The sequence below is a fragment of the Bubalus bubalis genome, chromosome 4 (assembly GCF_019923935.1).
Source record: "Bubalus bubalis isolate 160015118507 breed Murrah chromosome 4, NDDB_SH_1, whole genome shotgun sequence".
Taxonomy (NCBI): domain Eukaryota; kingdom Metazoa; phylum Chordata; class Mammalia; order Artiodactyla; family Bovidae; genus Bubalus; species Bubalus bubalis.
Genome location: NC_059160.1, coordinates 49,347,069 through 49,373,424, shown reverse-complemented (window position 1 = coordinate 49,373,424; position 26,356 = coordinate 49,347,069). Strand labels below are relative to the sequence as shown.

Here is a 26,356-nt window from a genome sequence, read left to right as displayed (position 1 = left end):
CTCTGCAGCTCTTCTCTGTGAGTCTTGGCTGCTTGAAGGATCTGAAATCTTACTTCTGTCCACAGGTGACCTGGTGTCCCGAGCAATGCATCACCTGCAGCCGCTCAATGCCAAGCACCATGGCAACGGCACCCCCCTGCACCACAAGCAGGGGGCGCTCTACTGGGAGCCCGAGGCCCTGTATACCCTTTGCTATTTCATGCACTGCCCGCAGATGGAATGGGAAAATCCCAACGTGGAGCCCTCCAAAGTCAACCTCCAGGTGGAAAGGTAAGACATGTGTTGGCTTTGGATGGCCAGAGAGAGAAGCTCCCTTCGGGTCGACACCACTTTGTGGTGGGTGGGTATTGCCTCTGAGGTGGTGCAAGGGTAGGGCAGGGGAGGGGCCAGAGCTGCCCAGTTTCCAGAAACTCACTGGAGGTTGAATCTTGTGCCCTGAGGAGTATCTGAGACTTTGGGGCGTGCTAAGTCGCTTCAGTCACATCTAACTCTTTGTGACCCTATGGACTGTAGCCCACCAGGCTCCTCTGTCCGTGGGGATTCTCCAGACAAAAATACTGGAGTGGATTGCCATGCCTTCCTCCAGGGCATCTTCCTGACTCAGGGATTGAACCAACATCTCTTATGTCTCCTGCAATGGTAGGCGGGTTCTTTACCACTAGCACCACCTGGGAAGCCCTGAGACCTGAGTGGGATCTTTGAAATGCGTTTTCATAGGGCTGGTCCAATTTGGGATAAAAGTGGCCTGGGTCAGAAGAGTGGGTCTTCAAATTCCGGAGAGATGAGGGTTTCTGCAGTGCCAGTGGGCTTCCTTGTGAAGGCAGCTTTGGGGGATGCCAGCCCTATGGGTGGGAGATGTCTGTCTTCATTTCATCCTGGCTGTCCTGGGCACTTCAGGGGGAAACTGTAACACCTGCTCACCCAGAAGTGGGCTTCTCGGGTGCATGGGGGACAGCATAGCAGGTTCCATGAGGCAGAGTCCTCATGGCAGAGAAGGAAGGGAGGGCTTCCTGGAAGAGGAAGCTCCCTCTGACCCAGCTTCTGCTGCTCCTCAGCACCATCCATCTACTCCCCTGTGCCTCAACCTCCTCGTCCATAAACCAGCAGCAACACTAAGTGGTTTCCAGGTTCCCTTCTGCCTGGAAAACCCCAGGATTTTCTGAGGATGATTTCACCCTGTCAGAGGCAAGGCATCCAAACTGCCATCAGTCCAGAAGGCTGCCTGGAGGCGTCCCCTCTTTCCATGCGGACAGGTCCACAAAGCTCATCTCCCCTATGCATGGGTGCTCAGTTGCTTCATTCGTGTCTGACTTTTTGTGACACCGTGGACTGTGGCCCACCAGGCTCTTCTGTCCATGGGATTCTTCAGGCAAGAATACTAAAGAGAGCTGCCATGCCCTCCTGGGATCTTCCCAACCAGGGGATCAAACTGCATCTATCTGCGTCTCCTGCATTGTAGGCAGATTCTTTACCCACTGAGCCACCCAGGAAGCCCCTCATCTCCCCCAGCATCTCACAAATCAGGCCCATCCTCCGACATACACAGGCTTGTTCACTGTAACTACTACAGTAATGACCCTGTTTACTGAGTGGTTAAAAGAGCTGGCTCTGTGACCCAGACTTGTAGGTTCGAATCCAGGCTCTTCCAGTTAAAAGCTAGGGTATCTTGGAAAAGTGCCTTTAACCTCCCTGTGCCTCAGTTTCTTCATCTATAAAATAAGAATAAATCCTTCATAGGGCTGTTTGAAGACTGAATGCATTGAACAGTGCCCAGCATGTAGTAAATGCTTAATAAACATTCCCTTTTATAAATGTTATTGGAAATCTTACCACACATAGCTGAACAGCTCCCAGTTTGGGCTCAATGCACTTTTTCTCTATTAAATGATTCCAAGTGGTTTTGAAATGTTCATTGGATGCTCTAATTCTGCCAGAATGGATTGGATTTAATTGGGCTCCTAAACCATGTCTCTTGGCTTTCAGTTAAAGAAGAGGATGGAGCATGGGTGAGACAGAAATTGCCTCTTTTTTTTTTTTTTTTTTTTTTAAGAATCCCAAGTTAGCATCACTATTTCAAGCCAGTCTGGAATTAACTTAATCAGGGGATTAGTCACGTCTGCCAGTATCCAGGCCAAATCAGTGGTGCCCTGTGTATATTTTCATGTGCCAAACATACCCAAAGTGGAGAGGTGGCAACGTGCACATGGTCGCCAGGCAGAAAACAACCTCAGTCAGACACACCAAGACTTTGTGTTCTGAGTATGAATCATGATGGCTGGGAGGATGGAAGCCACTGGTCTCAGCTTTGGGGTATCTAGTTCTTCAGCCCCACCCAAAAGCTTGTAGAATGGGGTAGTTCCTCTGATTCATCTCCTCCCCACACCCTTCAATTCCTGCCTCTTTGTAGATGACCCCCTCGCATCTCCAGTTAGACCTCACCACCGCTGAGCGCCAGAACCTTATGCAACTCAGCCTTCCAGTTTCACTGTCAAGTCTCACACTCTCAGGCTGGATCTTCTCAGGATACCTTATTCTTTTCTGCCCAACACAGCAAGTGTGTGTGTGTGTGTGTGTGTGTTGCCTGTGAGCTTTGTGAGGACACAGAACACATCTGTTTTGGTTGTCGCTCCGTACCTAATGCCAAATTCAACACCTGGTATATATCACAAAGTCGATAATTATTTGTGGGTGAAAGAATGGACAAATCCATTGATCCAGCTGCCTATGGAACATTTCCATCAGGAGTGTTCACAACCACCTCAAAACTAAGGCCAACATTTTACCCCTCAAACCGACTGTTCCTCCTTTCTCCCCAGTCTCCAAGAATGGCATCGCCATCAACCTGGTCAAACCAATCAGAAAACCGGGCCTCACCCCACACTCCTTCCTTTCCTTCCCTCCTTCCTATAGACAGCTAGTCAGTAGATCTTACTGAGGCAATATCTGTGCCATCTCCCATTCCTCTAGTCCAGGGGTCCCCAACCCTGCCCCCCCTCCCACATTCATGGCCTTTTAGAAACTGGGTTGTACAGCAAGAGGTGAGCGGTGGATAAGCGAACGAAGTGTCATCTGTATTTACTCAGATGGATATCCTCATTGCTCATGTTACTGCCTGAGCTCCACCTCTTGTCAGGTGAGCAGCACAGTAGATTCTCACAGGAGCACAAACCCCACTGTGAACTGTGCATGTGAGGGACCTAGGGTGCACACTCCTTACAAGAATCGTCCTGAAACCATCCCCCACCCTTGGTCTGTGGAAAACTCGTCTTCCATGAAACCAGTCCCTGGTTCCAAAAAGGTTGGGGACTGCTATTCTAACCCTTCCTCCCCAGATTGCTGCCACACTGCATGGCCCAGCCCCTCGTTCCCTTTACTGCTGCCGTTGTTGTTCAGTCGCTAAGTCACACCTGACACTGCATTTCATTTCTAAATGGTCTCCCTGGGTGTGAAGCTTAATATTCTCTGACCAGCTCCATCCTCACGGCCACCAAACTGAAACTCTAAAATACATATCTCATCGTGTGACCTATCCCTGTCCCCAACTCCCCAAGCATTGCGTGGCTCCCATTGTATTTTCTGTTATGTAGTTTCCATCTTTCCTTCTGGAATCTGTTTTCAGAATTCAGAGTGTAGTTGAAGTGACCATTAGTCTAGGGAGACCATCTAAGGGTTGCAAACTTTCTGGAACAAGTTTTAAAGAGGAATGAGCTGTGAGGGAGAGCCCAGTAAAGAGAACATGTTCTATAGTTTGTCAGAGTTATTTATGTCAATATTTCCATTCCTCCTTGGTTGAACTTTCAGGGGACGACACAAAACAGAAAGAACTTACCATTTTTTGAGTTCTGTTCACTTTGGTCTTCGGGAAAGTATATGGATTTGGGAGTCAGAACAACTTTTGGAATCAGATCCCGGCTCTGCTTCTTCCAGTTCTGGGACCTTGAACAAGTCATCTCACCCCTATTGAAACTCTTCTCTTCCACTGTAAAATGAGAATATGACCAGCCTCTTGGGACTGGTGTAAGCCATAAATGAGATATTGTAGCTAAGACATCCAGTGCCATGCTTAGTAGGAGGAGAGCTCCCCTTATCCTGTGAGAGTAGCTGATATACATCTTTTTATTTTTTGGCTCTAAAATGCTATTGTTGTTGTCCCTAAAGAAGCCTGTGTATGATTCCTTCTAGACAAAAAGCTGTTTCTTCCCATTCTGAGCTAGAATAGAGCTTGGTATTTACTAGCATCTGAAAACACGCAGGGAAGGGCTTTAGAGGAGAGAGGGCTCTGTTTCCAGTAAAACGTTTACAGCCACTTCATACCAAAACTTACTAACAAGACGTTTCCAGTGGGAGGGAGCATCCTAATTTGGAGCTGTTTTTTTATCTTTCTTCCTGTCTCCTTTTCCCCCAAATCAAACAACATTGCTTTCATTATCTATGCTGGCAAAGTCAAGTAAGGTTACAGTGCTTATATGTTTATCACAGACTCTTCAAGAACAGGAGCTGAATATTGTGCGCTTTTCATCCATGCCCAACAGAAAGTCTGAGACATAATTGTTGACTGAAATAAAGATTGTTCTGTGCCTCAAACCATCTCTGCTTGTCAGAAGAGCCTTTCTTGGCTGGAGTATCTGGAACTAGGTCTCCGTATACCATTTTCCTCTTTCATGTGGGCATAGCTTTCGAGTTGCTACATTTGTTTTGAATAGTTTCATTTTTCATTGTGGGGTTTTGAAGAAGCTCAGTGCCAGCATAAAATCTCTGTAGTTTAAGTTGTTCCAGAACTTGGGCTACTATTTTTTGAGCTTCTGAAATCTCTCACTTTATGTTAAAAAAAACCTCAGATAAATTTTGTAAGATTATGATTAAGCTATATGTATTTCCCAAACAGTAATGATAAATGCAAACACCTCAGTTCTGAGGGTAGGTGTCATGTGTGGCTACTACTGTTTTTTAATAGAATCATCTTAAATCTATGACAAGATTTTCCTGCCTTACATCATTACTGGGGCTTCCCTAGAGGCTCAGATGGTAAAGAATCTGCCTGCAATGCAGGAGACCTGGGTTCAATCCCTGGGTCAGGAAGAGACACTTGCTCCTCAGAAGGAAAGCTATGACAAACTTAGACAGCAGAGACTTCACTTTGCCAACAAAATTCCATATAGTCAAACCTATGGTTTTTCCAGTAGTCATGTACAGATGTGAAAACTGAACCATAAGGAAGGCTGAGAGCCAAAGAATTGATGCTTTCAATAAAGAATTGATGCTTTCAAAGTGTGGTGCTGGAGAAGACTCTTTAGAGTCTCTTGGACTGCAAAGAGATCAAAGTAGTCAATCCTTAAGGAAATTAACACTGAATGCTCATTGGAAGGACTTATGCTGAAGCTGAAGGTCCAATATTTTGGCTACCTGATGCAAAAAGCTGACTCATTGGAAAAGACCCTGATGCTGGGAAAGATTGAGGGCAGGAGGAGAAGGGGACAACAGAGAATGAGATGGTTGGATGGCATCACCGACTCGCTGGACATGAATTTGAGCAAACTCCAGGAAATAGTGAAACACAGAGATGCCAAGTATGCTGCAGTCCATGGGTCACAATGAATTGGACATGACTTAGCGACTGAACAACAACAACATCATTACTAGAAATACTAGTGATTCCTAGATGTGTTTGGACATGAATGATTTCAGTCATTTGTCACCATAAAATTAAAAAGAGGAGGATAAATAGGAGTGTTTTGTTGCCTGGGTTAGCTGGTAATGCCTGAGGCGAACAGTGATCAGCTTCACATAGAAGACTAGGCATTAGGTACTTTTACTCTACCCCAGTCTCTTGAGGAAACCAACCAAACTTTACACCTAGGCAGTGGCAGTTCTCACCCCTCTTGTAAGCAGAGCTGTGCAAACAGATGTGGCAGACTGTCTACCAGGGAAATCTCAACCACAAACATGAGCCTCCAATCACCAAGAATTTGAGGAAAATGAATGGGAGAAACAGAACAGTCTTAACAAATGGAAAAATTTACACTTGAGGAAATAAAGTTAACCAAGCAACAGACATTAGAAGCTAACGATATTCAAATACATCTTCCAAGAAACCTTACCAGAAAATCACCACAACACATCAGTACATGACAAGTGATATCCAAATGTTAACATATTCCAGTGGAAATACCCAAGGTTATGCAAAATTTCTGGCCTGATTGTAACTCTTCCCCATTCTTTCCCATCGAGGTATGTATATCAGAACACAAGTGAGGAGAATATCCTTGATACAAGCAACACTACTAATAGGAATGTTTAATTGCAAAAGCTGAACCTGCTTAGCAGAAAGAAAACCTCTGAGAGGCCCAGTCTAAGCAGAGGGTTAACAAATCCTTCCCCTTCCTGCATGAGAATTTGACCTTGGGTTAATTCTCTAGCTCTGTTGCCCTGGAAACATGATAAAATTTGCAATATCAATTGTGCTACTAAGCAACATTGCTTATGGTCAAAATGACCCTTGATTGGTACATTATATCTGGCCTTATAGTACTATAAATACTTGGTAAATATCCAGAGATTTGGGCTTCCTTGAATTCAGTGATCCCTATAATAGTGATGTCCCTTTCAAGGACCTTGGAAGCTATTTCTGTGGAGTTGTTACAGGAGATGCTTGGATTCATAAATCAGGGCAATTCTCACAACCACCCAAGTGGATCTTATCTTCTTGCACCTGAGCATCACCTGGGTAGAAGATAGCTCTGAGATGGCTGGGTGAATTGTTATAAGGCCTCCCAGTAAAGGGAACGTCTGATGTTGTCACACAGGACAAGAGTGGCTATGATGGTCCCATGAGTCTAAATGTTTAGTAGAGCTTAAGAAGGCAATGGCACCCCACTCCAGTACTCTTGCCTGGAAAATCCCACGGACGGAGGAGCCTGTAGGCTGCAGTCCATGGGGTCTCGAGGAGTCAGACATGACTGAATGACTTCACTTTCACTTTTCACTTTCATGCACTGGAGAAGGAAATGGCAACCCACTCCAGTGTTCTTGCCTGGAGAATCCCAGGGACGGGCGAGCCTGGTGGGCTGCCATCTATGGGGTCGCACAGAGTCAGACACGACTGAAGCGACTTAGCAGCAGCAGCAGCAGCAAGAAGACTTCTGGTGCAGGACTTCCCTTATGGTCCAGTGGCTAAGACTCTGCATTCTCAATGCAGGAGACCCAGGTTCGATCCCTGGTCAGGGAACTAGATCCCATATGCTGCAACTAAGAGTTCACATGCTGCAACTAAGACCTGGCACAGCCAAATTGATAAATATTTTTTAAAAAAAGAAGAAGACTTCTGATGGGCATTGAAGCTGGAGAAACAGGCTTTGAGGCCACACAACATGGAACAATGCCCACGTTTCACCCCAGGACTGATCACAGCCATAGACGCGGGACCTTCCATCACTGACGCTGGACAATGATCACTCCCAGCAGGACCTCTGTCACCATTACCCTTGAAAGCTAAATGTCTCTGCTACCTCCTTTGTCATGTTCCATTCATGTCACACCACTTGCTTCTAAACCAGTGGCGCCTGGGCCACATCCCTGCACAAAGCGGAGGGGCAACTGGGAACATGAATTTCTACCTTACTGAACCATGAACTTATGATATGGGAAATTCTCCAAACAGTAAGGTTATCAGTGGTTCCAGGCACCCAAAAGCTTGACAGAGGGTCACTACACTCTTCTACTTTACTTTTTAAAAAATAAATAACACATAAGTGGATCATTTGCACAGTTCAGTACTTTTGACCATGATTAGCCACACAGCTCACAACTGATTGGCTTATATACTGCAGGGAATACTCCCCAACATATGGACTCCTTAGGCTGACACCCTAGGAACCTCGACAGCAAGAAGAAAGAGACAGAAGGACTATTTTTTTTCCTGGCATTCTAAGCAGCAATGCAGGATGCCTTTTCCCAGAGGAAGAATGCTACTTTCTCATCTTCCTAAGGGCCATGCTCACATCTGGCACAAAAGTCCTCTAAAATGTCCCCCCAGTGCTAGTGGGTCCTGGTGAAATTCAGAACCAGTGGATGAATAGGGACAACCCAGAGTGGGAGAATCATGTATTTAGACCTGTTTTCTGCAGGGCTGTTTGTGGGCTTGCCTGCAATTCCAACCATTGTATAAACAGTTCTAATGAAAAAAATGCGTGTTGAATTCTAAATAATTACCTTAAGAAACAAAGTTTTAAAACATGATCTATGTGTGACATGAGTGTCACTGCAATTTACTTCATCTGGCCAGGGTAAAAGCAACTCTAATCCCAATATTTTTCAAACTGCAGGTTACAGCCCATTAATGAGCCATTAAATCAATGCAGTGCAGAGATTGGCAAACGATACCCCACAGGCCAAGCTTGGCCCACTGCCTGTTTTTATAAAGTTTTATTGGAACACAGCCAAACTCACTTGTTTACATATTATTTATAGCTTCTTTGGCACTTGTGGCTAGTTCTGACAGAGACCAAATGACCTACCAGGCTGAAAATACTATTTAGCCCTTTCTTTAAAAAGATGCTAGTTCCTGATGCTGTGGTTGTTAACTTGCGTTTTTTAGAAATTAAGTAAAATTTAATTAAAAAAAGATTAGAGTCTCTTGCCTGGAGGAAGGTAACTATATTTCTTGAAACTTTTTTTTTTTACATTGACTTCACTGGAGTTGATAATCTTGCCAAAGTCATGCAGCTAACACTGCAGAACTAGTCTTTGAACTCTTGGCATCAGGCCCCACTCTGTGTTTGTCTTTGCTAGTCTGTTTTGCTGTCCCTGGATTATGGTTTGAAAGAAATATTTGAAAGCCTCATCCCTAATCTCTAGAATCTTTTTATAATCTTTATGAATGTTTACAGGATATAAAATGAATATACTTATTAAATAAAATATAAATATACAAAAACTTTGAAGGAGAAACTTTGAGTCACCCAGAGTCTCTGCATCCAGGAATAAGCACTAAGACCTTATAGGGAATTTCCTTCCAATCTTAGCTTTCTGTGTATGTGCAAAAGTTTTTTGGTCGTTTCACAAAAGAAGGACCCAATGGTAAATACAGTTGATCCACGTCATTGAATAGACATGGATTATTATTATTATTATTTTTCCAATGGACTGTCCCATCATTGGATATGGAATTTAAAGTCAAGACAGCTGAACACAGGCGTGTTGAACATGCTTCATGTTGAAGATGATAAAACTGAGGCCCAGAGGGATGAGTGTACTTGTCTGGAGTCATAAGCATATTTTCAGTGGATTTGCAAAGGCAGTGCATCAGGGCCTTTGCACATGCTTTGTCCTCTTCTTGGACCACTGTCCCCTCTGCTCCGTCATCTCACTTCATCCTTCAAGATTCATTTTAAGCATCACTTCCTCCAAAAATCCTTCCCTATTGTCTGAGGATGCACTGAGTGTCCAGGGCATAGCTCAGTGGATAGCATTTAGTAAGTGCTCAATAAATGTTTGCAGAACTGAATAGAGCTGGGTCTGAAACCTGCAGGTTCTGTCTCTCAGCCAGAGAGCCATGTGGCCATTGCCAGCTGGCAGCCCTCGGATTGGCACTGGCTCTACTGCTCACTTGCTCCAGGCTTATTTCCCTAGCTAGCCCCAAAAGTAATCACTGACATATAACAGGTGATCCATAAATGGCCAGGGGTTATTATTTACTTCCTTAATCCAGATTGATGTCTTCTTAGATATTATAAGAGATTTTGACCAGCACTTAGTATATGGCAGATCCTGCTTTACATACTTTATGTTATTAACTAATTCAGTCCTTGGAATACCCCTTGAGGCAGGAGCTAGCCTCACCTCTCCCCATTTCACAGATGAGGAAACTGAGGTGCGGTGAGGTTAAATAAGTTATACACTTGGGCAAGTCTATGTGCGTGCGTGCTAAGTCACCTCAGTCATGTCTGACTCTTTACAACCCTATGGACTATAGCCCACTAGGCTCCTCTGTTCATGGGATTCTCCAGGCAAGAATACTGAAGTGGGTTGCCATGCCCTTCTCCAGAGGATCTTGCCTACCCAAGGATTTTTTTTTTTTAATATAAATTTATTTATTTTAATTGGAGGCTAATTACTTTACAATATTGTATTGGTTTTGCCATACATCAACATGAATCCGCCACAGGTATACACATGTTCCCCATCCTGAACCCCCCTCCCTCCTCGCCAGTCCAAGTTCGATGCATTATACTGGTTGCTTGGGGCTGGTGCACTGGGACTACCCAAGGATTGAACCCACATCTCTTATGTCTCCTGCATTGGCAGGCGGGTTCTTTGCCACCAGCGTACTACCAGTGCCACCTGGGAAGCCCTGGGCAGGTCTGAGAGTATCAGAAACATCAAATGAATGCTGTGTGGCTAGAGGGAAGGAAGCCCTCTTTCTCTCTCTATCTCTCTCTCTCTCTCTGTTTCTCTCTGTTAAGGGAATGGAATGCATACCACGGGGTGGGGGAAAGGAAGGTGAAAGAACAGAAAACAAGACCTTGTTCTGAAGAGTTGTTGGGTGGAAGAACAAATTAGGCAGTAAAGAAGGTTGAGAGAACCACCAGGCTATCAGCACTTTCTCCTATAAGAAATGAGGAGCGAGAAGGAAGATGAGAGACCAGAACTCCATCTGGTACTTCGTAAGCCCTCTCTTGATGGAGGCATAAGGGTGCCTAAAGAAAGGTGATGAACATTTGATAAGCAGCTATTATTGTGCCATGTGCTACATGAGCTATTTTACTTACAGAGTTTAACTGAATCACTACACTTCACCTTGTGAGGTAAAAATGCCTTCATCTACCTGTGAGACGATTAAGTCTAGTCACTGCTAATAGGAAAATGCCATTTGGAAGCTCTTTAGGTAATGCTAAGGACCTTCATAGCGCATTAATTATACCTCTGGACATTTTTTATTCTGGAGCCATAATGCCTGAGTTTATATCTAGGTTCTGACACTTCCTATCTCTGTGACCTTAACTCAACCACTTAACCACTCTGAGCCTCAGTTTTCTTATCTGTAAAGTGGGAGCTTCAGAGGGCTGGTGTGAAGCTATTATGTGTTAATATATAGAAAGCACTTAAAATCCAGCATGCATTAGGCTCTGTATAGACAACGGCCATTATTAGTCTCACAGTCACAGTGCTTATAACCTAAAGGTATACTGTAGGAGGGCTCCTCAAATTTTAAAGTGCATTGGAATCCCCTGGGATGTCATTAAAATGTAGATTCTATTCATTATGTCTGGGGTAGGCCTGAAGTGCTTCTTTTTAAAAAAAATTTTGGCTGCGCTATGTCTTCACTGCCACACCCAGGCTCTTCGTTGTGGAGCTCAGGCTTTCTCTAGTCTTGGCAGGGGCTTAGTTGCCCTGTGGCCCGTGTTATCTTGTTGTTCAGTCAGGGATCAAACCTGTGTCCCCTGCCTTGAAAGGCAGATTCTTAACCACTGGACCACCACGGAAGTTCCTGAAGTGCTTCATTTCTAGCAAGCTTCGGGGTAGTGCCAGTGCTCCACAGAGCATCATATGAATAACAATATTGTGGATTTGCGTGTTTGTCATTCATTCCCCCAACCTCCTCCTACCCCCATTTCAAGTTTCATAAACTCCAGTACTTTGGCCACTTGATGCACAGAGCTGACTCATTGGGAAAGACCCTGATGCGGGGAAAGATTGAGGGCAAGAGGAGAAGAGGGCAACAGAAGATGAGATGGTTAGATAGCCATGAACGTGAGTTTGGGCAAACTCCGGGAAATAGTGAAAGACAGGGAAGCCCGATGTGCTGCAGTCCAAGAGTTTGACACAACTTAGCAACTGAACAACAAAGGCAAGAGATGAACCTTTTTTGGTGATTTTCATCTCTCTGGCAGAGTTCAACACATAATAGGTGTCCAAGAAATATTTCCCCAGTTGGGGGGACCGGATTGAGCTTTGCAAGGCCTCCATTCCCCTTCACAGGCTTTCTTGGTGGCTCAGTGGTAAAGAATCCATGTGCCTATGTAGGAGATACAAGTTAGATCCCTGGGTCAGGAAGAACCCCTGAAGAAGGAAATGACAGCTACTCCAGTATTCTTCTCTGGAAAATCCCATGGACAGACGGACCTCACAGGCTATGGTCCATGAGGTTACAAAAGAGTCGGACACAACTTAGCAACTAAACAACAATGACCAATTCCCCTTAATTCATGGAGGTGCTGGATCCTGCTGCAATTTGCCAAAATGAATGGATTCCAGAGGTCAGATGTGACCAGCCTGCAGAACTCTCAGGCTTTGGAGCAGTGACCAAGGGAAAGCACTGAGCATCCAAATATAATGATCATTGTCCAATTAACAAGGTGGCCAGCAGAGGCTCAGAAATAGCAAATTAGCCACAGCGTGCAGGAGAAGGGTGAGGCAGGATCTGACAGGTGTCTTCCCCAGGGAGAGGCAGCAGGGCAGATCCTAAACCACCTCAGCTTCAGGGCTGCTAAACGCCTCCAGCCCTCAGGGCTAGTCCAAGAGCTTATACCGTTACCCCGGAGGTTTTTCCCAGCCTATGGGGGAGTGATTGCTCCTGACCACAGGTAACAAGCTGGGTGGTTCAAGTTTAAAAACAGTCCCCTCTCCCAACTTGGGGAGTTAGCCCGATCAAACACGTGCATGTCACTTGTTCATTTCAGTATCCAAGTCTTTTCTGAATCCCAGTTAACCATCTGGTCTGGTCTGACACCAGCGTCTCCTTATTTTATGGGACAAGGAAGGAAAACCTTACCTTCATGACAAAGATAAAGGAACTAGCATTGCTGTGTCCAGTATGGTAACCAGTAGCCATGTGAAACTGTTTAAATGAACTTCAGTTGACTAAAACTATAGCTTTGGTTCCTTAGGACCACTTACCTCTTTTCAAATGCTCAATAGCTAGATGTGGCTAGTGGTTCCTGTATTGGATCCCCAGATATGAAACATTACCAACATCACAGAAAACTAGAGACTGAACTAGAGACTCAATGCACATAGTGTCCCTCTTAAAGGAAAAACAGTCCATGAGACTCACACACCTGAAGCAATAAAGTAAGAAGTGTAGGGACCAGCTCCACTGTGGAGGCATTTTTCTTGTTTCTGTGTTTTGATCATCTTAGAGCAAAGTTTTTCAAAGCAGCCATCATCATCATCATCACCGACAAATATCACCACGTATTTATGACATACTAGACTCTCTACCTGGAGAAGAAAATGGCAACCCACTCCAGTATTCTTGCCTGGAGAATCCCCATGGACAGAGGAGCCTGGCAGGCTACAGTCCATTGGGTCGCAAAGAGTTGGACACAACTGAGCAGCTAACACACACACAGACTCTACTAAGTGCGTTAGTCATTGGGTCTTCACTAGAATCCTACAAGTGTAGTAGCATATCTTACACTATCACAGTCTCTGCCTTCTTCTGAGGAACTTCAGGCTCAGAGAGATTGTGCAGCTTGCCTGGGTCACACAGCAAGTCAAGGTAGAGTCCAGAGTTTGCTCCATTAACCAGGTGCCCTGCCACTGGGATGGGCAGGATGTCAGGCATAAAGCAGGGAGCACAGGATTCCCTGGAAAGGTTAAAGGCCAACAGGAGATTCTTGTTTTAATATGTTTCCCCCACCTCTTCCCTTTTCCTGCTAATATTTTCCCCGGCTTAGGCTTCAGTAAGTATCACTAATGTAAGTGGAATAATAATCAAATCACTTCATCTGGTTGCTGCTACTGCTGCTGCTAAGTCGCTTCAGTCGTGTCCAACTCTATGCGACCCCATAGACGGCAGCCCACCAGGCTCCCCCATCCCTGGGATTCTCCAGGCAAGAACACTGGAGTGGGTTGCCATTTCCTTCTCCAATGCATGAAAGTGAAAAGGGAAAGTGAAGTTGCTCAGTCGTATCCGACTCCTAGTGACCCCATGGACTGTAGCCTACCAGGCTCCTCCATCCATGGGATTTTCCAGGCAAGAGTACTGGAGTGGGGTGCCATTGCCTTCATCTGGTTAGAGAATAGCAAAAAAAAATCTTTGAGAAGAATGTTTAACCCCCTGAAACAAATAGCTGGCTATGTAAATACAGACCCTGCCTCTTAAATCTTTACCTCAGTGCTGCTTGAGCTTTTCATTTCTTAATGTACTTTTCGATGTTCTTAATTACTTGTTTTATTTACTAATGGACTTCTTATTCAGTTGTTCATTCTTCATTCATTCATTGAACATACATCCAGTGCCTCTTTTTAATTTAATTAAATTATTTATTTTTGGCTGTTCTGGGTCTTTGTTACTATGGGAGGGCTTTCTCTGGTTGCGATGAGTGGGGGGCTGTCCTTCATTGTAGTGTGTGAGCTTCTCATTGTGGCGGCTTCTCTTATTTCAGGGTACCGGCTCAGTAATTGTGGCACATGGGCTTAGTTGCTGCATGTCATGTGGGATCTTCCTGGACCAGGGATTGAACCCATGTCCCCTGCATTGGCAGGTGGACTCCCAATCACTGAACCACCAGGGAAGTCCCTCAAGTGCCTCTTTCAAGCATAGTAATTGGAAGAGCTGCTTGCTGGACACCATTATAAGCACTTTGCATGAATTAACTCACTTATCCCTCATGAGAACCCCAGGAGGGAAGTATTGTTATCGTCATCCCCTGTTTATAGATGTGGAAAGTGAGGCAGAGAGGATCAGCAACTTGTCCAAGTTCACAGGGCTCAGAAGTGGCCCCATGCTGGGGGGAGGGGGGAGGCGAGGAAGCCCAGAGACCTCTAGGCTCTACCCTGAGCAGCTCATTTATCATCAAAGATAGAAAGTGCCAAGGGTGAGAAGGGAGATGCAGATAAACTGCTGGGGGCTCAGGGAAGGTGGTTTTGAGTCAGACTTTGAAAGACAGATGAGATCAGGCATTCTAGGTGGGAGGAGCTGCTGGCAAAGGCTCCAAGAAAGGAAATCACAAGATACATGTTGGCGGGGGGGCCGGGGGGAGGGCGTGGGGGGCGGGGGTGGGCGCGGGCGGGGAAGCACATGCCATAGACCAGAGGCCAGACTGACCTTCAGCTGATTGGCAGAAGTGCAGATGTTCAGCCAGTTGTTAAAATGCTGAAATATTTCTGTAGGGGTTGATAAAAAGCTGCTGCCCCACCTGTCCTCTTCCCACCCTGCCTGTGTCCTGCCGTCCAGCTGCTGCAGCAGGCTGTCTGGCCCATAGAAGGTCCTGTCTGCATCAAGACCATAGGAGTTAGGTGGTGCCTGGGCCTCCCCCACAGTCAAGGATTTAGAAAATCCACACTGAGTTGAAAGTCTATGGAAGAAAAATACATCCTGTAGGTGTTGATGGGCCTCTGTTCCTTCAATGGTGGAGTTAGGGTGAAGGTTTGGACAAGGGAAACGCCTGAGCAAGGTACAAATGCCTGCTCATCTTTCAAGACTCAACTGCATCCTCACCTCTGCTGTGAAACCTTTGTGCCCCTCACCCCTGGTGTCCATGAAGGCCTCTGTGAATGATTATAACAACTCTTGAATGCCAGTCTGAGCCAGGCCCTGTGATGAGCTTTTACAGGTTATCCCTCTTAAATGCCCCAGTCTCTCTCTGAGATACTGTGCGTGCATGCTAAGTCGCTTCAGTCATGTCCAACTCTTTGCTACCCCATGGACTGTAGCCTGCCAGGCTCCTCTGTCCATGGGATTCTCCAGGCAAGAAAACTGAATTGGGTTGCCATGCCCTCCTCCAGGGGATCTCCCCGACCCAGTGATTGAACCAACGTCTCCTGTGGCTCCTGGATCGCAGGCAGCTTCTTTACCGCTGAGCCACCAGGGAAACCTCTGAGATACTGTAACTCTGCCTACATACAGATGGGGAGGGGTGGAGAAGTCTAAGGACTGGCCCAAGGTCACACAGCTAAGCTAGTAAGTGCCTGCGCTGGAGGCTGATCCTTGCACTGTGATTCCAGAGCCTGTGTCCCCTTGACCTGCTCCTGTGTGGCCCCAGTCACCACTCTGGCCTCATTTGCTTCCAAATGTCTGTCTTCGCTGCCAGACTTTGAGCTCCTCACCGGCAGGGACTGGGCTTTGTTCATCTCTTGCTCTCTCTGGCAGCCAGCCAAGCCTGGCACAGAGTAGAGGGGGATATGAAGATGATCTGAGTGCATGGCAACAGGAGGATGGAGCAGGGGGTGATGGAAGGACCAGTTAGAATGTTCCCGCAAAAGTCCCAAGAGGATGGCTTGGCGGAGTGGCAGAGTCCCCCAGTGAGAGGGGTCACCAGTGGCCTCCTCCCTCTGCTGAATGGTCCAGAGGAAAGCTATATTAGCTTCCTTGGATTTTTGGCTCTTTCTCATTTGCCCAGAACCCTCAGTCCTTTGCCTGCCCTGTTTCCAGGGCCTCAGGAACCATACATGAATGTTCTGAACAAGCAGGAAAGCATTTGTTTAAAGAACAGCAGCACAAATGAGCCTTTGAAACTGCCTGGTGTAAACTGTGGGCTGCCCCAGGGCGGCAAAGGCAGTGGGAGCCAGAGTGCCTGGTACCAGAAAGGCCTGGAGAAAGAGAAAGAGAGGGAAGGAGGAGGGCATTCTCTGGGCTCAGGCTGCTTTCAATCCACCTGCTCCTGTGCCAAGTTTTCACTCCTTTTTTATCCTTTCAGAAATAGTGATATTGACAGCTGCCAGCACAGAGCTGGGTTTCACGTGTTACAGGAAAGAGTCCAGGCAGTAAATCTGGTCATTTGCCCTGAGCAACAGAGCATCTGGGTTGCCTTTTCATTCCTCGAAGTCTGACTTCCCAAACAAAGCCTATACATGTCTCCATGTACCCCAGTCTACAGTTTTGCTATGTTTATTGATTTAATCACATTCTCCCCTCCAACCATTCTGCTGTCCTCGTGGACTGCATATGTTTACAACTGCAATACAGGTGCTATAAATACAGATTTTTATACAGATCTGTCTTTTTACTGAAAAGTTGTGTATGCTCATTTTTTTTAACTTTGGAAAATACATAAAAATATAAGAAAGAAAATTAAAGTTATCCACAATTCTAATACCCAGAGGTAGCCAAAATGATTGTTTCACATATTTTTTCCTTTTTTTTAATACAAATTAAAATAACTGTATGTTGTATATACAATTTTATATCTTTTTTATTTCACTTACTAGTATGCCATAAGCATTATCCTAGCACTACTACAGAGCATTCATAAACATCATTTTTAATGACTACAAAATATTCCGTCTTGTGAAGGCACCATAATTTGCCTAACGGTTCCCAGGTTGCTGGGCATTTGACTTGTTTCCAATCTGTGAATTGCTGTTCTTTTAAAACTGCCCACAGTGGTGTGATAAAAACACCAATGTAGAGGGAATGGATATAAAAAGAGTAGTCTGCCTGGAGCAACTGAGGGGTTAATTCACATGCATCTGATGGCCCATGTGAGGAAGAAATTGCAGGAGGAGGAGAGCCCTGAGAGGAAGGTGGGCTTCCCCAGCCCTGTCTCCTGCTGCTTTTTCCAGGAAGAAATGCCATGTGGGAGATATCAGGAGGGGCACCACCCTGTCCATAAGGTTTCTAACCACAGTCATTATCAAAATCTCCTGGAGCGAGTGCTTCTTGGTTTCCGGGGATCGTCCACACTTGCAACCTCCCTGGATTCCAAAAGTGGAAAGACCAGCCAGAGTTGCTTTTCACAACTTATGAGACTGGAAGGAAAGTCTAGGAAAAGCATGAGATTTGCCCAAAGCCATACAGTGAGTGGTCAGATAAAACCAGAGGGCGGGGAATTCCCTGGTGGTCCAGTGGCCATGACTCTGCACTCCAGCGCAGGGGGCCTGGGTTTGATCTCTGGTCAGGGAACTAGATCCCACACGCTGCCGAACTACAAAAAGAAGTATCCCACATGCCTCATCATGTCCTACTCTTTGAGATCCCATGGACTGCAGCGTACAATGTTCCTCTGTCCATGGGGATTCTCCAGACAAGGATACTGGAGTGGGTTGCCAGGGGATCTTCCCGACCCAGGGATCGAACCCAGGTCTCCCACATTGCAGGGGATTTCTTTTATTGTCTGAGCCACGAGGGAAGCCCAACTAAGACCCAGTGCAGCTAAATTAATTAATTAAACTTTTTTAAAAAAGAAATAAAAAGAAACCAGAGGGCTGCTCTAGGGATCCCTGGAATTCCCCACCCTCCTTCCCATGTAGTTTCTAGAACAGAGAAGAGAATTCCAGCATCATCATCAAGCAAGTTTTGAGCTTGTACAGTGTACAGAGTTCATTGCACATGTACTTGGCCATGTCTGTAGAGAATGAAGTTCCCACTATTCCAGGAATTGTTTGTTTGTTGGCTGTGTTTGTTTATAACTCTGGATTTAAAGTCTTCGCTCTGTTTTCACCTTGTAGATAAGAAACATTCCCAGGGAAGACTTCCTCTGTTCTTGCAAATTGGTGTGAGGAGTTCGGTCAAGATTCAGCAGGTCAGGTTCAGGCCTGCCCAGGAATTTGGGCAGAACATGCTGGCAAAAGAAGGTTCATATTTTCCCAGGCTTTGTTCTCACTGAAGTGTTCAAACTCCAAGGCTGGAGCTGGTCCTTTGGCAGTCCTTTGTCACGCTGCTCTCTATGAATTCATTACATAGAATTCCACCCCTCATATGGCCATTCTCCAGCCCCTTATGGCAGCATGGTGTGGAAAGAATATTGTTATGAAGGAAAAAGGGAACCAATAAATAGTCAAAATCCAGGACCAACCTATTGAAAACACTAACACTGACTGCAGATTCTACGGCCTCCAAAAATCCATCCCTGGAGGCACTGCCCCTTCCAAACCCCAGAGCACTTTACAGGAACATCCCACAAGGCACTTCTTATTATCAGCCTTGCATCATGGTTATCTGCCCTTCCTTCTTTGACGGCCACTTTCTGCTCCAATCCCCCAATTGAAAGTCATGATCTAACAAGTTTACAAGGATAATTAAGGGCAAACAGACATCACCATTAGGGATGCCCTGGGAAACTGGGGTTATGTGGCCACACTAACCTCCCTTGCTAGATTGAACACCAGGGTTCAGGTTTTAAATCCTGGTGTCTTCCACAAAACTCAGCATGGACCCTCGCTCTAAGGAGAGAGTCAGTAAATAAGGAACAAGTTTTAAGTGATTGGCCTGCTCCATGAATAGTCCTCCCTGTTCACGCCTTTATCATCTCTCAGGTTCATCCACGCCGGTACCTCCCGTCCACTTATCCCTTCAGCTACTCCGGTCCACACAGAGCTCCCCAAGCTGGCTCTACAGTTCCTCATCTGACTTCCTCTGCCTGGATTCCTCTTCCAAGTCCTTCTCTCTCCCACTTGCAGGTTCAGGACGGCATTTTGCAACATACTCCTACCCTCTTCAGCTCCAGCTGATTCTGATTCATTCTGCCATAAGACTTTGTACCTTCCTTTATCAAAAGGCTTTTCAGATAAGCCTCTTTTCTCATGTTTTTCACATTAGATCATGAGTTGGTTGAAGACTAAAGTCCTTTCAATATCATCAAGTATAGAAGCTGATGCATAGTAGGAGCTCATTTTATTCATTCATCTATTTGACTGTATGTATAGCACATCTATTCTATGCCAGGCAAAATATCTGTCTTCACGGAGCTTACATTCTTCTAGGGGGTGCAGAGGAAGAACAAATGCATAAATAGTAAAGTATCAGGCACAGATAAGTGACATAAAGAGAAATAAAACTGGTACCTGAACCAAGTACAGTGATGAGAGGTACGATTTTATCCAGTATGGTCAGGGAAGTTTCCTCCAAGGAAATAGAATTTGAGCAGAGAAATAAAGGAATCAAGACAGGAAACTAGGTGGCTATCTGAGCAAAGATCTTGCCAGGCAAAGAGAACAGCAAGTGCCAAGGCCCTGGTACAGGAACAGTCTTGGAACATGCAAGGAACAGCCAGGAGTTCAGCGAGGCTGGAACAGAATGAGTGAGCATGGTAGGAAATGAAGTCCAAGGTGGACAGTGTTAGATCTTGCAGAACTTTTTGAGTATATAGAAGAGTTTGATTTCTAGTCCATGTACAATGAGAAACTCAGTAAATATTTGTTAATCTGAATTATTTGAGTTGAACTGAACTGAATTGGTTCACTGAACTGAACAGAACTGTGTCTTTTCTTGGTATATAAACCACATACAATGTTTGAAACATGCAAAATCCCTAACAAGGTGGCCCTTATTATCTACAAATGGAAAAGCACTAGAAATAGTCCCAGTTAGCAATTTTAAAACCGGTTCTGGAACTGGCACAGCCTTGTAGATTATTCCAGAGAACTTGTTGCTGGTGACAATTTGCCAGCCTCCCTTCATTCCCTAGTTTTATTGTGGTGGTAAATCAGGTACAGGAAACATCTCAACACAAGAGAAATGTGGCCCCAATGCCTGCCCACAATTTATGTTTCATGTCTTACTTTCCCAGAGTCTAAAGTCTTTGAGGGTCACTGGGATTTATTTGGGACACTTGGCCAAGTTCCTGAACCTAACTTTTTATAGAGTTTTTACCCAAGCCTGGTTCCCTGGTTCTCATTGAATTTTAATTATGTGCGTTCCTACTCTTAACACAACTGAAAATAAACAACATGTGACTATTTTTATCATTTTACCTAGTCCTTATAAAACCCACTCCAATGACCCATCAGTAAGGTGAGAAAGCCACCAGAATTAAGCTAAGCAAATTCACAGGATTTAATCACACATTCAGTGATTCATTTAACAAACATTTTTTGATTCATTCAACAGTCATTCTTTCATTCACTCAAAGAATGTTGGTTGAGGACCTATGAAGTTCCAGGCACCACAGAAGTGTTTGGGATAAAGCAGAGCACAGGATAAATCCCTGCTCTCATGAAGCTGACAGTCTAGTGGAGGAGACAGAATAAATCAGGACACTAATATCAAATGTCATCCTGAGTGGCAAGCGCTATGATGTACAAGTTTGGGAGATACAAAGCTGAATAGTTCATGCCCCTACAGTTAGCTGGGATGGTAGTAAAGACGTAAATTGCAATAATAATATGATATATATGGTATTATGGAATTACATACACAATGCTTATCAAGGCAGAGGGAAACAAAGGACTAACTATATTATGAGTATGGGGTGGGGGGGGGGGGGCTCTTAGGGAATGCTTCCCAGAGGAAGTGATTTGATCTGTGTCTCAAAGGAAGCATAGAACTTAACTGCATGGAGAGGATAGAGAGAGGGAACAACAGCAAGAGCGAGGCAGGGAGGTGTGAGCACACATGTGTGTTCCAGAAACGGCTGGTTGTTTCATGTGGCTGGAGCACAGTGGTGCTGGACCAGCGTGAAGGGAATAGAGTGAAGACATGGGTTGAAGCCAGTTAACAAATGGGCAGGCCGAGGAATTTATACTTTTATCAGATGACCACATTTATGTCTTAGCACATTCATCGTGACAGCAATGTGAAAAGATACAAGAGAAAAACTAGAAAATAATGCAATGGTCCAATCCTAGAAAGAGTCTTACATCAGTGGGCAACCAGTTAAATGTGAAGTGTTGGACCCTTAGGATGAAGAGGGATTCCAAATAGCCATCTAGACCAACTGCCTATTCAATGTTTCAACTTCCTTCCTAAGGTCCTACCCAAGGGACTGCCCTGCCAAGGCAGCAGCCCTCGAGGCTTCCTTCCCATCCTAGCTCCAGACAGCCAAGACTCCTCTGAGGTCTTACTTAAGTGGAGAGGAGATCTGCTCCCTGGAGTTTCCACCACTACTTCTTCATTTGCTCCCTGAGATTTCCAGAACACACCAGTCCAATTTCTAATTCAGACACACCATTTTGCTGTTCAAAGCAATTGCCATTTACTGAAATTTATTTTCTGTGTGCCGGGAAAGTTTGGAGGGCACGTATTTCCCTATTTCCGCATTTCCCAATTAGATCCTGAGGCTCCTGGCCATGTGACTTGCTGAGATTTGGTCACTGACTCAGTTAACTGGCAGCACCAGGGCCAAAACTCACGACAGTCTGACACCAGACCCTGAACTCATAGAAACTGTTATCAGTTTAACTTGACAAACACTTTTTAGCACTTACTCCTTTGAACCCCCTGCCTTGGGTATTGCAGAAGGGGAAAACTGAAGATAAATAAGCATGGATAATGAAATCCAGCACTCCACACTCGTGATATGAACAGTGCAGTCAATACCCTAGCATTGTGATAATGTGTACTTGACTTTGGCCTGCCGTCTGAGTTTTCCAGGAGATAAGTGATTCATATTTGGCACGTGTCATGGGCCTGCTTCCTGTGGGTGGTGCTGAGGCCAGCCGAGTGCAGGAGCCATGTCTGGAAAAGAAGATCTCTAGGAGGATGCAGCAGAGAGATGTACCTAGAAAGGTGGACTGCTCCAGTAATAAGGAAAGAGGAATACAGCAAGACTGAGAGGCTGGAAAGCTGGAAGCAGAAGGAGAACAGGAGTGAGGAACTGATAGGAAAAATCCACCAGAACCCAGCCTGTGTGCTGAGCAAGTGTGCAGGAGCTCCCTCTTTCGGCAGTGTGTTGTATTGCTTACAGTTGTGGCTGAAAGACGCTGACAAGATGCTGCTGCTGCTGCTGCTAAACCGCTTCAGTCGTGTCCGACTCTGTGCAGCCCACCAGGCTCCCCCGTCCCTGGGATTCTCCAGGCAAGAACACTGGAGTAGGTTGCCATTTCCGTCTCCAATGCATTAAAGGGAAAAGGGAAAGTGAAGTCGCTCAATTGTGTCCGACTCTTCGCGACCCCATGGACTGCAGCCTACCAGGCTCCTCCATCCATGGGATTTTCCGGGCAAGAATACTGGAGTGGGGTGCTATTGCCTTCTCCTGCTGACAAGATGAGGTTTTGGTTATCAGAGCTACCTTCCTTGTTGTTGTTCAGCCACTCAGTCATGTCCACCTCTTTGCCACCCCATGGACTGCAGCACGCCAGGCTTCCCTGTCCTTCAGTGTCTCCTGGAGTTTGCTCAAGTTCATGTCCATTGAGTCAATGATGCCATCCAACCATCTTATCCTCTGCCCCCCCACCCCTTCTCCTCCTGCCCTCAATCTTTCCCAACATTAGGGTCTTTTCCAATGAGTTGCCTCTTTGCATCAGGTGGCCAGAGTATGGGAGCTTCAGCTTCAGCATTAGTCCTTCCAATGAATATTCAGGGTTGATTTCCTTTAGGATTGATTGTTTTGATCCCCTTGCAGTCCAAGGGACTCTCAAGAATCACAGTTCAAAAGTATCAGTTCTTTGGCACTCTTCCTTCTTTATGGTCCAACTCTCAGATCCGTACATGACTACTGGAAAAAAAGTGTTTATCTTAATCTGATGTTTAAGTTGATAGCAACTTAGCCCAGGTGTGTTAGGTGCCTGGTGTACATGAAGATGCCTAAATGTAAATCTTTAATTGTACTTCCATACCTATTACCTCATCTTCTCAGTGGCCTTGTGAAGAAGGGCCAGTGAATATTATCCTCGTCTTCAGATGAGAGGAATCTAAGGGATTCATGACACCTTTGCTTTATCTACTCACCACACACTCAGCTTCCATTCAGAACCAATGCCCACACCCCATCTGACCACACACACACCCCACCCCCACCCTGCTTGCCAGTCCATCCCTCTATCTCAGAGAAGTGCTGCTCCTGACCTGGCCCAGTCCCCCTCCCTGACCTAGGCTTATCCCTGGACGGGATCTCGTTACACTGCTTCCCCTGAGACTGGCCCCAAAGCTTGACCCCTTCACTAGGAGAGGCAGCAGGAATGCTCCTGAGAGGATTGGACAGGTCGTGGCAGGTGGGCAGGGAACACACCCAGACCTTTCCATCTCATCAGCTAATCAGCCCTGATTATTTCACTTATGTGGCTGGAGAGGGTCACCTGGAGTGCTGACCTAGACAAGGAATCCTTTCCTAGATAGCACCAAAGTCCAGCTTAACAAATAGCCCTTTTGGTTTTCCTTTAATTAAATCCTTCCTGGTTTCTGTTATCTCTCACTTTCAGATTCAACAAAGTGTAAAATTATTAACATTTAGTCAGAGAAGTAAATTGTGCATATGTTTTATTCTCATGCATATGGAGAGTCCATAAATCTGCTCCATGGCCAAATGGTTGCTTTGTGTAGGCACCAGAATTGTCTCTCCTCCTGCTGTAGTCCCTTCCTTGATTATTAAGTCTCTTAGGATTTTTCTTTTCTTTCCTTCCTTTCTCCATATTCCTTCTTTATTTTTCTTTTTACAAGGAAATTCTATCCCATTTCCATCCTCTATGTTTCCAAAGGACCCCCCACCCACATGCTACATAGTGACATTCTCTTTTTTATTTTATTATCCCAGGTAATCTTGGGGCTTTGGCACAGTCTGAGACAGATGATGTTATCCACTCATCATTTATAACTAACTCTGAAAAAGACTTGAGCTAGACTCACAATATGAGTTAGATAGAACTGAAATCCCAGGACATGTCTCTGGCCTTGATAAAACGTGGATTTTTCTGTCTTGGCTCAGAAAAAATTCAGGGAGAAACAGCGTACAGGTAGGAAAGAGTTTATTAGTATAGGATGCTTATGAGAGATAGAAGCAGGCAGACCCGGGAGTGCCACAGTGAGAACTTACGGACTGCAGTTTTATAATCAAAGGAAAAGTGGGGAGGGGCAGAAGACCACCTTCTTCCTCATTTTTAGTAAATGTCAAGCTTCCAGCATCAGCTCCTCCTCCATGTAGAGCGGGACAGTTTTCTTGTCCCTGTATGGTCAAACTGGGACTGTCATGGTACAATGGAAATGAGCAAAAGGATGGCAACATATGTTAAAATATGGTAAATCATCTCGGTTTCAGTATAATGTCCTTATTTTTTTTAGTGTATGCAAAGGAGTATGTCCTAGGAATCATTAAATTACTGACATTACTGGGCAAGATGTGGGTCTCATTTCACCATTGTTTCATTGTTTGGGGGTGTGTTTCATGCTTCTGCTACATGGGTTTTGTTGCTAAGCAAGCCTGCTTGGTTTTGCAGGTAAGCAAACTGCTTTCTTGAGTGATCATTAACTTGCAGAGGTCTCCCATATATTTCCTTTACTTACTTGCTAAGTTAATCCCTTAGTGGGGCTAACTATTAATCAGCTACTTTGTCCTTTTACTTCATCCCTATCAGAACCACAAAACAAGGATAACAATACCAAAAAAAAACCAAAAGCCCAAAACCTCATGTCATTAACACTAAGGAAGACCACTGTACCAGAAAAATCTCCCCCAAGGTTTATTATTAAAATTGAGAATAAGATTTAGCTTTGAGTTTCCTGGCCTCCCAGGCAAAAAGAGAAACATGCATTATAAAGCACTCATCATCTAACTTAAAAAGAATCTTTTCTGACTTTAGCAAGATCAGTCCAGGGCTGATACTCAGGTCCTCCTGGTGATCTGAATCACCAGAAGTGTTTAGTGAAAGTTGCTCAGTCATGTCTGATGCTTTGTGACCCCCATGGACTATACAATCCATGGAATTCTCCAGGCCAGAATACTGGAGTGGGTAGCCTTTCCCTTCTTCAGGGGATCTTCCCAACCCAGGGATTGAACCCAGGTCTCCTGCTTTGTAGATGGATTCTTTACCAGCTGAGCCACAGGGGAAGCCCAACAATACGGAGAAGCTCTTAAAAACAATCTGTAACCAAGTCATGGGTTCCACTGAGGGAAATTATTGATCTGTGCTCAGAGCAGTCAGGTACTTTTGGAGGCACACGGTCCCATCTGTAAACATTAGCATTCATTATATAAAAGTGGCCCCCTGGTTAGGGGGTAGAGTAGAGTATGGGAATCACGACCCTTTCTTACATGAGTGGGTCATAGACTGCATGTAGCTCAGTCTCTTCCTCCACAGATGATGAACCGAAATGCCTCAATGTTCAGTGACTCAGTCAATGCCACACTGATCTTTGGAGGAGCCATATAAGAATGGCCAAGTAGGAGGAGTTTGGATTCTGGCAGACGTGGGATCAAATCCCAGCTCTGTGTCAATACTTGTGGTATCCTATAGGTTACTGAGTCTTGCAAGGCAAAGCCTCAGTTTGCTTATCTGTAAATAGGGATAATAATCATAATTACCTTCCAAGGTTGTTACTGTAATTCAATGAAATAATATACATTTAAGCTTTTTGCACAGAGTCTGGCCCATTGTAAGCACTCCAGTAGATGCTATAAAATCCTAATAATGATGATAATGATGTAGACCATGATAATGTGAAGAAAAACTAAGTCCAAAATTAGGTTACTTGATGTCTGCTGTAGCCCTTTTTCCACTTCCCCATTCACCAGGATTCCTGTCTGGAACTACACTGAACTGAAGG

The 26,356-nt window shown here is 45.1% G+C and overlaps 1 protein-coding gene and 1 non-coding gene across 3 annotated transcripts in view; both read left to right on the top strand.

Annotated features, from left to right (window-relative positions):
* Nucleotides 1-26,356, top strand: part of BTBD11 (BTB domain containing 11) — a 326,170-nt gene that overhangs the window by 208,189 nt on the left and 91,625 nt on the right. For both annotated transcript variants that reach the window (XM_044941391.1, XM_006069563.3), the window contains exon 3: nucleotides 66-270. In XM_044941391.1, the coding sequence (XP_044797326.1) occupies nucleotides 66-270 (205 nt within the window). The remainder of the gene's footprint in view (nucleotides 1-65; nucleotides 271-26,356) is intronic.
* On the top strand, nucleotides 7,153-7,225 carry TRNAE-CUC. The gene has a single exon. It is a non-coding gene; the product is annotated as a tRNA-Glu (tRNA).